At 41.3% G+C, this 18,098-nt stretch overlaps 1 protein-coding gene across 1 annotated transcript in view; it reads right to left on the bottom strand.

The window, feature by feature from the left end:
- Positions 1–18,098, bottom strand: part of LOC146074626 (chloride anion exchanger-like) — a 71,154-nt gene that overhangs the window by 21,097 nt on the left and 31,959 nt on the right. Inside the window, exons 7-13 of the mRNA XM_083182950.1 lie at positions 16,053–16,135; positions 12,691–12,838; positions 7,909–8,022; positions 3,480–3,557; positions 1,724–1,819; positions 1,110–1,216; positions 23–92 (exon numbers count right to left, since the gene is read on the bottom strand). Of these exons, the coding sequence (XP_083039076.1) occupies positions 23–92; positions 1,110–1,216; positions 1,724–1,819; positions 3,480–3,557; positions 7,909–8,022; positions 12,691–12,838; positions 16,053–16,135 (696 nt within the window). The remainder of the gene's footprint in view (positions 1–22; positions 93–1,109; positions 1,217–1,723; positions 1,820–3,479; positions 3,558–7,908; positions 8,023–12,690; positions 12,839–16,052; positions 16,136–18,098) is intronic.

The raw sequence follows: 18,098 nt of genomic DNA, 5'->3' as shown, positions 1-18,098 counted from the left end.
AATACTGTATACTGTACCATACATTTCTATAGTCTTTTCTGTTCCTGTAAATATCATTTCCTCCAACACTTGCCACCTGGGAGCATTTTGGACTGAAAAGATATATAAATAACTAAATAAATGAATTTGAAAGCACAGCTGAAGGGTTGCAATATATGTAGTGGTAATAATTAACAGAACAAATTTGCATTGGCAGATTATCAGTGCCAGATGAAACCATGTGGAGATCCCTAGGCAGCCAAATCTCAGTTGAGAAGGGGGGGGGGGTAGGAAGGTACTGGAGAGGAGGCTGAACCTCCAGGTGAAGCAGATGATGTCTCTTCACTGGATAGACGGATGGGCTATTCTAATGATTGATACAGATCACACTTGAGTCAGTTAATTCTCAGTCATGAGTTTTGCATGCTGCTCCCCCACGAACGCATGCAATTTACTGACATGAGGTGGTCACAGAGAAGGTGATCCACAATAGCAACCATTAATAGTCACAAATTATTTACAAAAGTTTTATTTAGAGGCAAACACTATCAAATATGGCCAGGTGATGCAGAACCCTATTATTCAAGAGTATAATTTAATAATGTTCTTTGTATGATATAATAATGCTGGAATCAACAAAGTATTTTGCATACAGGGTCATCATCAAGGGGCCTGGCAACAGTCATAGAGAGTGAGCATCAGCATTGCAAATTCAGTGCTGATCATAAGTCAACTGCAGCTGGCAGACCAGCAGCCAATCAACACTGTGGCTTCTCCTGATTGGCTGCTAGACTGCAAGCTGTTATTTTCGATTTTCAGACAAATGTGCATGTATAGTGATGCAATTTGCAAATTTGCGATTTGAATTGTGGGGAGGGACCTGGTGAGAGGCAGGACAGCCCACACTGCCTAGTGCGAGCAGTTGAATATTTGGCTAGTTTTTCGCAAGAAAAAAAACAAAAAAAAAAACAACCGAAGCTGAATTAGGCCCAGACACCAGCACACCCCCATAGACAGTTGTAAATAAAAAAATAAATAAATACATGCATTTACATTATAGCAACCAAACTATCATAATGAAATATAGCGACATATATTTTATATTCAAAAGTGAACTCTACTGTACTTACAACTGTGCCCGGAACACAACAGTAAGCAGCTCAAATCCGACTCCTGCTGCCAGTCCAAGGTCTAGCCCAAGTAACACAGCAGCAATAAAGCTCACCACCCATACTAACTGTGAAACATAGAGGATCAATGATTAGTCATTTAGAGCTCATTCACATAAGTGTACACAGAGATATAATTCTCACTTTATTCAAACTACACTGAATACATTTTATCATACCACTCTCTCTCACCCTCTCTCTCTCTCTCTATCTCGCTCATTCTCTCTCTCTATCTCGCTCACACTCTCTCGCTCTGTTATTCCATTGGCAGCAATGTTACAGTACTAGATACCATTATCTAAATTAGTTCCAGTAATTTAGAGAGATAGAAACTCTATGGACTGCCATTTTATTACTACAGTTACTGTAACACTTTGGACCCAGACTGGCAATCACACTGTGCAAACAAGCTGTATCTTTCATTGTCTAAACTACATTTTTTTTCCATTTTGGCAGAAGTCAAATTTCAAGCTAATACATCAATTTTAATTAATTATTAGCCCTGGTCATTGGACATTGCACTATTATTATGGTGTGTAAATAAACTGACAACAAGAAGCAAGTGTACTACTTACACAATCATATTTATCCTTCCGGAACAAATTAGGAATTTCATTAAACTGCATCAACATTCCCTTTAGATTTATAACGACCAAGGCTGCAAGCACTGACTGAAATAAGAAATAATAACAATAATAATACACGTAAAACCCACACAAGAAACAAATATGCTATAGAACCTAGAGGATCAATTTAATAAAGGTTGGTTTCGGTTCTAAATCAAAATGGACCACCAACGATGGACACTGCCTTTATTTTTGTGTCTAAAAATGTCGATCAATTATCCATCGGGTATCAGCTTCACTTGAAACCCAGAATTTATGTCAGTGTTTTTTTGCAGCTCTTAATGAATACCTTTCGATCTTTCAAAAGGTCAAAACTGACGGTAAATATAATGTCAGTAACAATGGCAAACCCGTCCAAATAAAATGATTGTACAGATCAGTAGCAACTAGAGATGATAACTGTCTATAATATTTGTTGTCAAACTATAATAATATAAGGATATAATTATTCCATCCCAACTACACACCAGACATGAACCAAAAAATAAGAAGAAATATGAGACACACAGTTGACAAATATTTTATTGTCACTATTTTTATCGATACAACTTCTATTATATTTTAAGCAAATGTTTTGCTGTTTGTTTTTAAATATAAGGAATATGAATTTGCAATTATTTAAATGGACTGATTTGGTCAGTCTTGCTTTAGGTAATGGACAGTTTTGGTCAATTACAGTAAATTGATGGAAAACTGACCAAAAACCAAAAAGCGATTATTAGCAAATATACCGTTCTGAGTGCTTAGTGTAAAAAAAATATTAATTTAGATTAAAAAATATATACGCAAGAAGAACAATAAAGATGCATGTCTTTTGGAAAAGTTTTTTCTAATTTATGAAAAGCACTTGGGGCAATTTTCTGACGTGTGATTTTTTGGCAAAAAACTTCAGAAATCGCACATGTAATAGGGTGCCTTTTGTGGTAAACATTGCACGTTTTGACATGTCTAAAAAATTGCACATTACAAATCGCATCCTGATGTTTTCTCATAGAAAACATCAAAATCGCAAATGTACCCTAATAGGTTCTCCAAATACGGGGACATTTTTTGGGGGCATCCACCGTATTTAAGAATCCAGCACTGGGTTCTTAGACTGGTCCTGGTTCCAAAATTATGGGGGACAAAAAAACAGAGAATCCCCAAATTTTTAAACCAGCGCCGGGCTCCAAAAGCCAATCAGGGCTAAGCTCCAGGGGTTTATCCAGCTGATTGGAGACGGCAAGATCCAATCCAGTGGGGAAATCCCCTGGAACATAGCCCTGATTGGGTTCCTCCTGGGGGATCTGTGTGGAGCCCATTGCAGGGCTACACCCCTTGAGTCCCACCCACTGGCAAAAACGTAAGTCGGCGCCCCTGTATGGATGGATGTAATAAAGGTGTACATGGTGTGTGTGGAAAACCTGTATCATTTCCCTATCACACACCAAGGGCTAGCCAATGCTGTACACTGTCAGGCAACGCCTCTACAAGCTCTATGATTAGACAGGCAGTTACTGTATCTATAATACATTTTGTGCCTAAGCATACATACAGGTTGATCACCTTTTTATATGATGCCCTCCAAACAGAAATGTGATTTTGTTAAACATTGTTGTTGGTAAATATTAATAGTTGATAACGAAATACAGAAAAAACATTAATGATAATATAACATACAAATAATTTTCTGGTGAGATTAATATTTGAGGACTTATGATTTTACCTTTTGCAACGGTTCAAGGAGGAATCCAATAGCCAAAGTGACAATCATGACAATAATAGCTGATAGGAGGCCGGCCACCTGTCAATACATAAAGGATGCAAGACCGTAGCTAGTAAATAGTATTTATTTTAGTACAAAGAATCTTGAAAAATCTTAAACCAGACTACAAAGATACAATACTATGAGAATCATATCTCCCAGTTCTCTTCCATTCAGCTTATCTATACACATGTAACATGGGACAGTGGCAAAACTTGTGGGTAGTGAGCCCAGGTGCAAATGTATAATTTGGGTCCCTTATCCTCAACCCCCAACCAGGTTCACGACAGGGAGGATAATTCCAAAATACATAATCTTTTGAATGTAACTGGCTTAGTGACATCTTTGCTTTTTGATGGTTCAATGTACATAAACTTTGTTTAATGCACAAAATTATTACATTTTTGGTTTACCATTAGTTTCAGGCTTTATATATAAGGTTTATATGAAAGATAAATGCTTTCTGTGTTTATAATTGGGTTTCCAAATATTCCAAATTACAGAAACATCTGATATCCAAAATACTACTGGACCCAAACATTTTGTATGCGGGAGATTTAGGGGGGTATTCAATCCCTGCCGCTTTTTTCGACACTGGAAATAGCGGCGGGCGCCTATTCAGTGCTTTCCCAACAGCATTGAAGAGGCAGCTCATCAGAACAGACCTAACTTTAAAAGCAGTCACGTCCATTTTGACAAAAACGACCGTGGATTGTTGAGATCACGGACAGATCTCAACAATTCACGGCCGTTTTCACAGACACGTCCCCTTTTTGATGATCTCCATTGAATTCCGCCTGCCAATAAACTGGTGAGCGGGCCGAAAATGGGCCAGGATCCTGACTGTCGTAACGTATGGACAGTCAGGACCCAGTATTGAATACCCCCCTTAACCGGGTGCAACATCTCTTACTTTATTGCACACCATTGGAAGTATGAAGTCAAATGAGCAATGCTGTGGTTGAGATGTGCCTCCATTACAAGCATTTGCACACCATTCCAACTGCACCAGCCAAGAATCACTCACAATTGAATTCCCCCTTCGAGCAAGTGGAAGTTGGGTACTGAACACACTGGGCCTAATTCAAGATCACTCGTAACGGGGCAAATTCGTCCCCGTTCCGATGTTTGGGGGTTTGCTCATGTGCAAGTGCATATTTGTGCATGTGCAGATCCCGGTAATGAATGGCTTCGGCAAGTTACACTGTTGCCTGTTCGTTGCGCAGAGGGAGGGTCGGGAGCAAAAACGGGGATCGTCCATGGGAATGCCCATCGTTTTATGGTCATTCCCATGGGTACATGGGTGGGCCGATGCCTGCTGGGCTGGGTGTCTGACGTCACACTAGCACTCGTAAATAAAAGTCAGTCTCCACTGACTTTTATTTGCGAAGGCAGGAGAAATCATTTGATGGTTGGTGACCACGGAATGATTTATCATGCTAGCGGAGGCATGTGAGGGGATGCGTTTTCGTACACCTCCCCTTGCATGGTACCGAGGGTAATTGGCGGCGGGGGTGGGTATTCTGCCAGGCAGAGCGCAGCGTCTCAGGCGCTTGGTAACCTGCAATGTTCTCAGCTTACCGAGCCAACCAGAATTAGGGCCATTGTTTTATTCATGCACGCTGGCTTCATTACAGAGCTGTCACTTGCTTACATACTAAATATTAATTTTTATTACACTATCCAAGTGTTAATCTTGTCCGGCAATGATTTATCTGTACACTTTTAACAATGTTACATCAATCAGTATATTACACTTACAAGTATGTGTGTAAATAAGACTTTAAAGACATTTCTTAGATCGCTTTATTGGCCAAACAGTCCATAAAATTTATTATGTATATTGCTTTAGGCAGCCAGGCACTCTTGGGCAATCTTCCTCTCTTGGTCCATAATTCATATATAAAAACTAGCAGACAATGGTTTTGCGCATAGACATATACTGGAGTCCCCCAACACAACTATCTCCAGAATGGTATAAACGGCGATATCGGTCACCTGGGCTTAGAAAGAATTCTGCTACTTAGTCCAATACTTGGGTACACCAACACCGTCCGTCTCCACTGACGCGACCAAAATTCTCATTCACTCTCTTGTCATCTCCCGCCTTGACTACTGCAACATCCTTCTCTCTGGGCTACCTCTCGCCCGCCTCGTCCCTCTCCAATCCATTCTTAACGCTGCTGCTAGGCTCATCTTCCTCTCCCGCCGCTCTACCTCCACCTCCCCCCTCTGTCTATCTCTTCACTGGCTCCCCATTCCTTTCCGAGTTCTCTTTAAACTCTTCACCACCACCACCTACAAGGCTCTCTCCTCCTCCACCGCTCCTTACCTCTCTTCACTGATCTCTATCCACACTCCCTCCCGTGCTCTTCGCTCCACCGCCGACCGCCGACTGACCTCTCACCTAATCACCTCCTCCCACTCCCATGTCCAAGACTTCTCTCATGCTGCCCCCCTGCACTGGAACAACCTCTAGCCGCCCATCAGGCTTTCTGATTCCCTTACCTCCTTCAAGCGCGCCCTCAAAACCCACTTCTTTCGATTAGCCTATCCCTCCTCCTCCTAACCTCTTTTGCTCCTCCTATCCTGCCTACGCTACCCCTCCATCCTTTCCTACTTATCCTATTGTTTTTCGTTCGTCCACCCACCTCCTTTTAGTCTGTTAAGAGTAGGGCTCTCCTTCCACACGTACTCACCCTACCTCTTTACCTCACCAGTGCTCCTGCCTGGTTCTTCCCTTCCTCTACTTCATCTTCAGTCTCCTCGACAAATTCCACACCTACTTCAGAACTGATGCTGATTTTAGTTCTACCAGCTATAACCCTATTTATGCTGTATTTTATCAACACACCCTGTACGTTACATTGTAATTTGTTTTTTGTTTGCTATGCACGGTGCTGCGGACACTTTGTGGCGCCTTATAAATAAACGTACTAATACTACTACTACTAAGCGCAGTTATATTAGAAAGGGGCCGTGGATCCTATACCACTTACATATACTAAATAGCAAAACAAGTATGAAGTGTTAATGTAGATTTTCAAAAGTAGGATGCTATCAAAATATTAAGTGCACGTTCTTTTTACATATTGCTTATTACAGCTACATTTCAAAATGGATTATGTAGTTTATCTTATGAAATGTAGCTGTAACAAGCAATATGTAGGTAGAACAGGACGGACTTTGAAGGAGAAGCTCCCAGAACATGTTAGGAATATATTGAAAGGGTATGAAATTCATAGTGTTTCTCGACATTTAAAGAAACACAGCTGCGGGACAACTGTCGTGGTGGCGCGTTTCACCATCTGACATGTAAAGCTAAAACTCCATTACAGTGGAACACACTATTAGGGAATGTATCACCTTTTCACATCTGGCATTGCACACTGTGCACTTTAGATATACTTGTAGCATTAATCCATTTGTAATAGAATATATTGGGTGCAATTGTGTGTAGGTATGTAACATCCATGACCATTTCAGAAATGTAGGATGTATATAACAAAAAGGTCTTCCTGAGTAAGGCTTACGAAACGCGTTGATGCTGTGTACGATCTGACTGCAGGAGAGATGTTAATATGAACCCACAATCCTTTAGCCTAAGCTGCGACTAGAAGTATCATACCCCTATTACACTGCCATACATAACCTGGGTTATTGTACGTTAACATGCAGCAACTTGGGATGTTGTGCAGTGTAAAAGCCCCCTGTTAAAATAACCTGGGTTGAGTGACCTGGCACTTCAACTTGAGTAGTGAGGGTTCAACATTTCATCGATACAGTGTAAACGGGTGGGCTGCAATGTAAATGGGCAAGCAGGGTTATTACGACAGAGGATCCGTTCACGGCAATGGAACAGCAGGTACTTGGATTTGAGAGTCGGTGCTTTGTGATGTCCCGACCTGCAAATAAGCTGGGTAGGGCCACTAGTCTGAAAGGGGTCTCAAAACAGGTCACACCCAGGTACAAAATCACATGTGCAACCAAGCAAAGCAGTGTAAAAGGGTGATCAGTCTGTCACAACCACAGGACACAGCTGCCTCCCATCGATCGAAGCTTTGTCTTTGTTAGTCAACAGTGTTAAGGAATCAGGCAGCACTCCACGGACTTTTAAAGTGCAATTCTGTTCTTTTCATTGTCCCATAACTAGAGACAATATAAAGCAAAAAATTGCACTTTAAAAGTCTGTGGAGTGCTGCCTGATTCCTTGAAAGGGGAAACACTGCTGACTATTTCTACTCCTAAGGAGGGCACCCCGGCACCTTATTACTATATCTTGCACCCTAAAAGGGAGACACGCCAGTACTTTGTAGCAAGGAGAAGGACCATTTTGTTACCCAGCTACATTAACCTATGCCTAGAATGTGTTTATTAACGGATTCTTCACCTGAGTTTTCCCCCCGGTGCTCTCCTGCACGGCTGATCTGGAAAGTGAAGTACTTGCAGCAAACCCTCTGAAACAGCCGCCAAATATGTTGCTTAATCCAAATGCGACCAGTTCCTGCAAAGCAACAAAATATTTTTTAATAATACACATTAATATGAAATCTGGGCATGGATTCCTTATTAATAATAATACAAGAATGATACTAGTGATTCAAAATATAAATATCAAGGTCACACTTGTATTATGTTATTTGATTGTACATTCTACCTATGTACCGAGATGGAGAACGCTTGTTGCACTATATAAATAAAATGTATTGATAATGATGAAAAGGATAAAATTGCAACAATTGTTGCAATTATGTTTTCTATCTGTTACAATTTTTTTATATTCTTGTACCAAGAGTTTTTTAATCTATTGTTTGGTTAACATTAAAAAAAGCGAAAAGGTAAAATACACAACATAATAAATTACTATTCTCATATTAATAATAATACCTTTTTTGTTCTTATATGATCTCTTTAATCAGGGGTATTGAACATGTGGCCCTTCAGATGTTGAGGCATTGTACATTCCACTGTTCCAGCATGCCCTAACACTATTTTTACATACCCTAATTCAGGGGCATCCAAACGTTTTTGTTTTTTTGTAAGAACCATAATAAGAAAATTACTTATGCTGCTTTCCCACTGCAGACCAGTTTAAAGTACTGGTAATCTTAAATGGTATTTAAAACGGTATTAGCAATCCCACTGCAGCAGATTACCGTTTTAAATACCATTTAAGTACCATTCCCATTGCAGTGAACCGTGTAAAATGTAGAGTGCCTAACCCCCCCAGTGTAAAGAGCGCCTAATCCCTCCCCCCCCAGTGTAAAGAGTGCCTAAACCCCCCCCCCCCGTACCTGCCCTGTGCCCCCACCTCCCCTCCCCTTGTACTTACCTGCACGGGGATCCAGGCGGGGATGCAGGGCAGTGGGGAGGCAGCTGGGGTCCATGCAGGGTACAGGCAGTCCCAGTGCCTGATGAGAACTAGTAGTTCTCACTTTGCGCATATGTAGTTAGTGCACGTGTATAATAATGAGCCGCTCATTACATATGCGCATATGTAATGAGCGGCTCTTTATTATGCACGTGCACTCATTACACATGCACAAAGTGAGAATTACTAGGTCTCATCAGGCACTGGGACTGCCTGGAGGCTAAATAACTTTTAAGAGGCATTCCCACTGCCTCTTAAACGTTATTTTAACGTGTAGGACTCTGCTTTAAAAACGGGTTGAAATACCATTTAGCTTTAAATGGTATTTCAACTCTGGCACTTTCTCACTGCAGCCTTAAAACGGTAAATTGCGCTGAAAATCGGCAATTTACCGTTTTTTAGCTGCAGTGGGAAAGGGGCATTAGAATGGAGGGACACAACATTTCTTCTCACAGTTATAAAAAAGGGATCTTCCAGAGCATGCATGCAGAATATAATTTGTAGGATGGTACATTCAATATATATAGCAGTGGTTCCCAAACTTTTTTGAGTCTTGGCACCCTAAAGTATCAGATTTTTTTCGCGGCACCCCCTAGGCCAAAAACAAACCTGTTGAAAATTATTTAGATTGCTTTTATATGTGATTCTTTGGTAAAGGGCAGTACTTTCTTCTATTTGTACACACATTTTATGATTGGCAGCCACCAGCACTGGTTTTGTCCATAAATAAAAGATCATAAATAATTTGAACTGGTCCTGGACCATTAACCCGAGGCACCCCTGCAAGTGTCCCGAGGCACCCCAGGGAGCCACGGCACACAGTTTGGGAACCACTGATATATAGTTAACTATATTCTCTGATATCAGTTGTTGATTTTTAAAGTACTTAAGCACAAAAATATATGATTGGTTTATGATGGATATATTTATGGTGTCAGAAGTTTATATAAATATGAATATAGGTCTTCACAATATGGATAGTAGATGTAATAGTAAAATATAACAGTTTCTGTATTTAGAACACTGTTTACAAATAAAAGATATTTATGATCAAAAAAAGTAGTGGGTAAAATGGTAGTCAATTGAGATATATATATATATATATATATATATATAAACATAAATGTGTGTGCATTGTGTGTATTAGATATGCTTAAAGCATTTAACTTTACAGTATATACCTGAGGTAGGTGGAATTGTCCTGCAAGGGGAGGGCACTTAATAGTGCTGATGCTCACCCAACAGATTATTTTCCATATAGTGATGTAGGTAAGTCTGGTTTCTCCGTGGATGGGGGCAGTGGTATAACTATAGAGGGTGCAGGGGGTGCCGTTGCTATGGGGCCGGAGGCTGGGAGGGACCCGCGGGCCCAGCAAGCTACCCCCTGCACCATTCAGATGTTTTTTTTCTTTTTTTTTTAGACAACTATATTAGGCCAGCGGGAGAGCAGTGTGTGACTGCTGATGCTGGGCAGAAACTGGCAGGGAGTCCGGGACAGCACATATGGCAGGCACTGAAGAAGATGGGTTTTGGTTTGGGTGGCCTGTGCGAGGAGGTTGGTCCCTTGTCGCAGTCGCTGATGTCAGTCAGCGGCCTGTGTGGGGGGGGCGGGTCCAGGGGACGCTTATGCCGGGGAGCGCACTGGGGTTGGGTGCGTGTCCAGGGGACACGTATGCAAGGCAGCGCAGTGGCAAGCTGATGGGGGACTGGACCACGGCGCTGATGTCGGATACCGGCTGGTGGGAGAGGTCATGTGACTGCTGATGTGCGAGCGGGCGGGGGTACCCAGGTGGCTAGCAAAGGCAGTGTAATCTACTGTAGTCAGGGAGCCAGTTCAGATGACCATGGCCAAGGCGGGACACACAGTCAATGCAGTCACTGAAGTGGTAACAATATGCCTGCCAGCCCAGCACGACCAGAGATAGCCTGACAGCCAGGAGGAGCAGCTGCAGGCAGCCTGAGGTGAGTAAATGTTTGTTTATTGCTATGTAATTAATTACCCTACTTGTATGTATGTATGTATGTGTTTATGTAATTTGTGATCATTGGTGTTGGTTACAAGAGCGTACCTGCCACCAAGCATCTAATTATTCCCTCCCTACCGCCCTGCATCTCGTGGTCACCTCCCTACCGCCCTGCATCCCACTATCCCCTCCCTACCACCCTGCATCTTTCTATACCCTCCCTATCACCCTTCACCTATCTCCTCCCATCTCTTTGTCCCCTCCAGCATATGAAAACTTGTACTGCACCACAGTGCAGTGGTAAAGAGGTAAACCTGAAGTGCGGAGCATGGTTTTTGTTTTTATGTGGAGGCCTATGTTTTTTTCATGGGGTGGGGGGCCCTTTCAAGATTTTGCTATGGGACCCACAAAGCTCTAGTTACGCCCCTGGATGGGGGGGTGTGGGGGGGTGTGTCTGCCGGCAGACTGATAATCCGCATGACGTGTTTAGCCCTTGTGATGGGCTTTCTCAAGATACTATATCTTGAGGTAGCCCACCACTAGGGCAAAATGTGTCATATGCCGGCATACTCCCTCATCCACTGTGGAACCAGAGCTACCTAAAACACCGCTTGACATACATTCTTTGCTGTGTGGTATCTTGAACCTTTTTTTGCAAGCAGGTATTTTACTGCACATTCAGTAGTTATTAATAATACTGTAATTATTATTTAATTAGCTGTTGCCTTCATATATTATTAATTGGAAATTATATTCTGTGTGCAGTGATAATGGTAGTTTAAAGCTTGGAAAAAAAAATATCAAACCTGTAATCTACTATTGTTATGAGCCTCCTTTGATTATTCCTGTCAGTTTCTGTGAGCTTTCTGTTTCTGGTAATGGACTCTTTAGTGGCCTTCGGTGGTGAGTCTGTGTCTTTGCAACTAAATCCTGTGTGTATTGCACTGTGCACAAGACTAGTTCATTATCTTTGGTATCAGCTGCAGTAATTTGTGCTCTGGAGGCCTGTGCCTCTGCAGCAGTGTTTATTGGTGCTTGCTTCTTTTATAGTTACCGCAGACGCAGAGCCTGACGCCGGTTATAACTTCAGCTTTAGCTCCTGTGTCTTGTTCCCAGCTTCTAGTTACCAGCTTCTTCTCACTGCTTCCAGCAGTCTAGTTCCACCTTGGTGTTATTCACTTGCCCTCCTGTTTGTTCCAATTTCCTGCAGCAGCTTCTGGTCTCATTTGCTCCTGAACATTCCTACCTTCCTTCTGGGATTACCAGAGGATTGTCACAGGTCTGCGCCTTTTGCTTACCATAACCCCAGCAGGGTTATTTCCCTGTCCTCTGTACTATTCTGTTCCTGTGTGTGGTTTGCTGTGCCTTTGTGTTTTGTTACATTGCTGTCTGTGTGGTGTTATTATTCTTATGATTGAGATGAGGTTGCCCATGGTATGTGACTAGGTCAATTCTATGTTTTGTTCCCTGGTTTGTCTGTTGTCAGCAGTGTGCCATTAGTTAGTTTTATATTCCAGTTGGTCCCTGTTAGTTAGTTTTACCTTTTGATTGTTCCTAAAGGATCTCTGGTAATTTGTCTCATCTTAAGACCTGGTGGCACCAGAGTTGGGGCAGACTTAATTTTGCTCCTTCAAAAATGGCTATTAAAGGCGAAACCTTAGCATTTGCAGGTACTAGCCATCCTTTAGGACAGTGCAGCAGAGGCAGCATAGAGTTCGCTGTGGCCATCCTAAACAGCAGTCACAGCTGTGGGGTAACACCCGAAATCATAACAACTATGACATAAATGCAAATGGTTACATAATCACCCTTGAGTAAAACAATGTCTTGTACATACCTGATTTCCATTTATCACGTAGTCATGTTTGATTGAATAGACTTTAGCCACAGAAAAGGCTACAGCAAACCCAACAATTCCAATGGAAAACCCGTCAGCTATGCAATCTTGAAACACTGAAATACTTGGTGCTATTGGAGGCTGAAAACTATGTACAGTAAAACATAAAAAAATGGATTGCGGATTATGAAAGATGGTATACTGGATATTACACTGTACTGTATATATACTTTTAATGTACATAAAAGTACAAATAAGGGAAAATATATGTAAAATATTAATTCAATGCCTTTTATTATCATACAGAAGTGTGTTACACTATCACTATAAATCTAACGGCATATGCTCTTTAAGGAATCTCCTCTTTCTCCTGGACGGATAACCAATCCAATTTTGTATCTTGCACATCAGTTATTGGAAAGGGTGGTATACCATTACACCTTTTGACTCAAGAAGATGTTGGCTTCACTTCTCTATTATCAGCACTTAACAATGCTCAGCATGCTTATTAGAGGACTGCTTCAGTGACCCAGACATGTGGCCTTGTTTTGTGTTTATTTTGTTTTAAAATTTGTGGCCTGTATGCAAATTAATTTAATAAAAGCCACTATGCCCCCCATCCTGCCTCCCTTAAACCTCCCATGGCTGTTGTATCAGAATTGTCTGAATTGTATATATAACAATATTAAATATGCATGTTTAGATAAATATGTTCCTTTCATGGAACATTTGGACAGAACTCTCCTAGATAATAAGCCTATAACAACAATTATATGTTGGTCATACTAGAGAAATCGGTACTTATAAGTTAGTTGGGCACCCACTATAGTTAGTACGCTCATACCCCCACTCTCCATGTCGGCATGAAGTCGATTTTATATAGTTTGGCGAGCGCAGCGAGCCACTGAGCCCGAAGCGTGGCGAGCATAGCGAGCCCCGCGAGGGGACTCTGAAAAGTAAGCAAATAGCTTAGTGGGCGCCCAACTAACATATAAGTACAGAGAAATCAAATTAAAAAGTTATAAGTGGCCACACCCCCTTCAACAGCATCTGTGGATCTAACAGGAAACATTCCAATGTACCCTTTTCCAGGCCCCTGTACAGAATGTGGTTGGTTCAGTCACAAAAACATGTATATTGCACAAATAAGAATATCTATCTATCTATGTATCTCATAATAAGACTGTAACACTCCACACATAAGTTCAAATACTTTTCCATGCATCTTTCATTAAAGCTTCATCATAATGTGCACCAACATTTCTTTGTAAAACAGAGCATCTTTTTCACAGCAACCACAATGTGCAGATACAATTAGCAGAGCATTCTGAGTTTCGTCAGAAGACTTCGTCAGTGGGCGCCCACTAAGAAAGATCTGATTTCAAAACAACTTGGACAAAAGGCAAGGGAAGTTATTGATTATTAACTGACCGTATGTATCTGGTTAAAGATAACCTTTTGCTGAACTGGTGCTCCCTGTCTAGGGTTGTTGCAGCAGTAACCTCAAGAAACACGTTACCACTTGAAGATGGAGCTTCATTTAAAGACTCCATGGATAGGAGGATTTTTTTTTAAGCTAATTTGAGTGATTTTCCTCCTGATACATAGGATTACAGGAGGAAAATCACTCACATTGCCTAAAAAAAAAAAGAAGCAAATTCCCTTTCTTGTCTTCATCCAGACAGCAATATAGGGAAGCCAGGAGCTACAGACCAGGCAGGCCCTAAAGTCAAAGGTGCTCCTTTCCAATGTCAACACAATCCTTTCCACAACCATTTAAAAGAGGCTCTAGACAATGACAGTCACAGTGGCCCTTGTGTGGGGGCCCGTCTGTTGCAGTTCACCAGCTTATGGGAAGAACTAATCTAAGACAGATGGGTAATAAAGATTGTCAAAGAAGGATGTGCAATAGAGTTTCTGCAAAAACCAGCAAGAGATTATTTTTGGGAGTCAAAAGGCACCTACAGAGAGATTGGAGCTGAAAAAAATAATAAATCAATTACAGAAAATGAAGGCAACAGAACCAGTACCCATTTAACAAAAGACAAAAGGTTTCAATTCAAACCTGTTTCTAGTAAAGAAAAGCAACGGACTTGAAAACAAAGTTTTTTGTAAAAAAGAACAGTGTCCAACGTTTTGGGGACAGCAAACCCCATTTTTCAAGGCGTACCAAAAAAAGGGATTTGCTGACCCTGCTGCCTGTTTGCATCGCCGACTATATATATATATATATATATATATATATATATATATATATATATATATATATATATATATATATATATATATATATATATATAGTAGAATGGGTCCCGGCACTCTGGAATGAGGGCAAGCAGCGACTTGGGTTGCCTTTCCAATCCAAATAAGGACAAATGTAGCAAACGGGCAGGATGGCACTCCCAAGATTTCGATAATGTAGATAAAGAAATAACAGTCAAACACCAATAGCTATTCCATCTAAGAAATATTTAGTCAGAAAGAGTGAACTAGAATAAGGGCCTCAGTTCCCGCTGGAGCCTGCTGAAAAATAGCCCTGTATATATATATATATATATATATATATATATTAAAAAAAAATATATATATATATATATATATAGGAGTCCAACTCAGCCGGCACTCAACTTGTTCTCAGTATATAATAGGCCCCGGTGCCCGGACAAAATACATAAATATATATCCAAGGAAGGCAGCACTCAGGAGGCAGTAGTAAGTGTAGAAAAACGTCTGTATTAAAATACAAGCTTTTGAGGTGTGACCCCCTTCATCAGGTACAGACTGTACCTGATGAAGGGGGTCACACCCCGAAAGCTTGTATTTTAATACAGACGTTTTTCTACACTTACTACTGCCTCCTGAGTGCTGCCTTCCTTGGATATATATATATATATATATATATATATATATATATATATATATATATTTTTTTTTTTGGAGAGAAAGAGAGAGAGAGCAAGAGTGAGAGAGAAGAGTTTTCCATATTTCTCATTTATTACTATACTTTGGACCGTATTCTAGTTTACTCTTTCTGACAAAACCATGTGCACTGCAGGGGGGCAGATGTAACATGTGCAGAGAGAACTAGATTTGGGCGAGTTATTTTGTTTCTGTGCAGGGTAAATACTGCCTGCTTTATTTTTACACTGCAATATAGATCTAACTTTGAAGTAAAACCCCACCCAAATCTAATTCTCTCTGCACATTTTACATCTGCCCCCCTGCAGTGCACATGGTTTTGTCCATCTAAGAAGGATGTCAGAAAGAGTGAACTAGAATAAAGCCCTTTGTTTGGACTGTGCTCCTTACTAATTAACAATCAAATTCAATAAAAGCAAACAAAAATATAAAAGTATTCTTACCCTTTTGATAATTTTCCAACAACATCCACTTTATATCTTACTGCAAAATTAAATGCATATGATATGCCAGTTGCGATTACTGTCTAAAAGGTAAAAGAAAAATTAGATAAAAGCAAACATTTCCCCCAAACAAGCCAGTTACCACATACTAAGGCCCTTATTCTGATTCACTCACAAAGGCAAATTCCTTCTCAAATGGATAAAACCATGTGCATTGCAGGTGGGGCAGATGTAACATGTGCAGAGAGAATTAGATTTGGATGGGTTTTTACTACAAAGTGAGATCTACTGTATATTGCAGTGTAAAAAGAAAGCATTCAGTATTTTCCCTGCAAAGAAACAAAATAACTGACCCAAATCTAATTCTCTCCGCACATGTTACATCTGCCCCCCTGCAGTGCACAGGGTTTTGTCCATTTGAGAAGAAATTTGACTTTGTGAGCGAACCAGAATAACCACCTAACTGTAAGTTGTCTATTTCCATAATTTCTGATATTTCACTTCAAGATACAGCACATATTCCAAATTATGCTCATGGACCAACCCAACCTTCCCAGTCAAATATACTAAGCTCTGGCAAAATCACCATGCCCAAGTGCATTGATGGAATTGTCTTGTACATACGTGGGGGCTAAACATAGTCCCTATAAACATAGTACACCTCAGTTTACAATTGTCTTTTGGACATAGGTGCATTTTGTGCGCATGACATAAATAGCCAATGGGCGACATTTAATAGGATGCGATATTTAGGAAGGTTCCGAAATCCCACCTTATCACAATTTTTCAAATTGCATTCTTTAGCCTGATTTTTAGTCATGAAAATGTACGAATTTCCGGACATGTGCAATTTTGTGTAAAGAAAAAGTCGGAAAAAAAGGCATAACCCCCCCCCCCTCCCCCGAGCATAACCAGCCCCGGGTTCAAAAAGCTAGTGATTTAGCGGACTCCAATCAGGAGTCGCTAGGCGGCCAAAAAGGCTCATTACCATATGCGTACACCCCGCATTTCATGGGCATTCCCATGAAAATGCTTGGCGTATGTATGGTAATCCGGCTGTGGTGCACGTGTGGAGGGCGGACAGCTGACATTCCCGGATGTCAGCTGCCCGCCCATATCCCTGCTTTCATACGAAAAAATATCCAAGTGGTCTGGAGCACTCGGTGCTGCCTGACCGTTCGGTCCATCATTCGATGGTCTGCGACCATCGGAGGATGGGGGAGGTTCCCACAGATGGAGGAGGTGTTCACATGAAAAATCCACTCGCGGTCCGTTTGCTCTGCGTTTTACCTCAATCGGACAGTGTGAGCGATCCGTACGGTAGGCGGGGCTAAAAACAGTCGGTTCCTGTCTGAAATACGCATCCGTCCGAATTAACTAGAAAAAGGCTCTTAGTCCGTGGGTTCACATTGTTCACGTCTCCTAGCTTTGGGCGCGGTGCCTCACTATGCTCGATACACTATTTTATCCTCCACCACGCCCTAGTGGATGGTAGGGCATGAATTACCAACTGTCGGCACATGTTGTGTCGACATGGACACCGAAACGTAGCACGCTGTGCTCACTCATGCTTATTATTTATTAACCATTTCTTATATAGCGCACACATATTCCGCAGCGCTTTACAGAGAATATTTCAACATTCACATCAGTCCCTGCCCCAGTGGAGCTTACAATCTATATTCCCTACCACATGTACATGCACACACATCATTCATTCTAGGGTTAATTTTGTTAGGAGCCAAATAATGTTCCAGTATATTTTTGTGGGAGGAAACTGGAGTACCCGGAGGAAACCCACGCAAGTACGGGGAGAATATACAAACTCTGCACAGTTAGGGCCATGGTGGAAATCAAACCCATGACCTCAGCACTGTGTTGACCTAATGATTGTGTCAACCTAATGACCTGTTGACATAAAGCCATGTCGACCTAGAACCATGTCGACCTAGAATCATGTTGACCTAGAATCATGTCGACCTAACGATTGTCGACCAACTTGCTGTAGACCAAATAACCGTATCACGAAGTGATCTATACTGGAGG

The sequence above is a fragment of the Crinia signifera genome, chromosome 4 (assembly GCF_055691185.1).
Source record: "Crinia signifera chromosome 4, ASM5569118v1, whole genome shotgun sequence".
Taxonomy (NCBI): domain Eukaryota; kingdom Metazoa; phylum Chordata; class Amphibia; order Anura; family Myobatrachidae; genus Crinia; species Crinia signifera.
The sequence above is the reverse complement of the archived record's forward strand: the minus strand, read 5'-3'. Positions and strand labels throughout refer to the sequence as shown.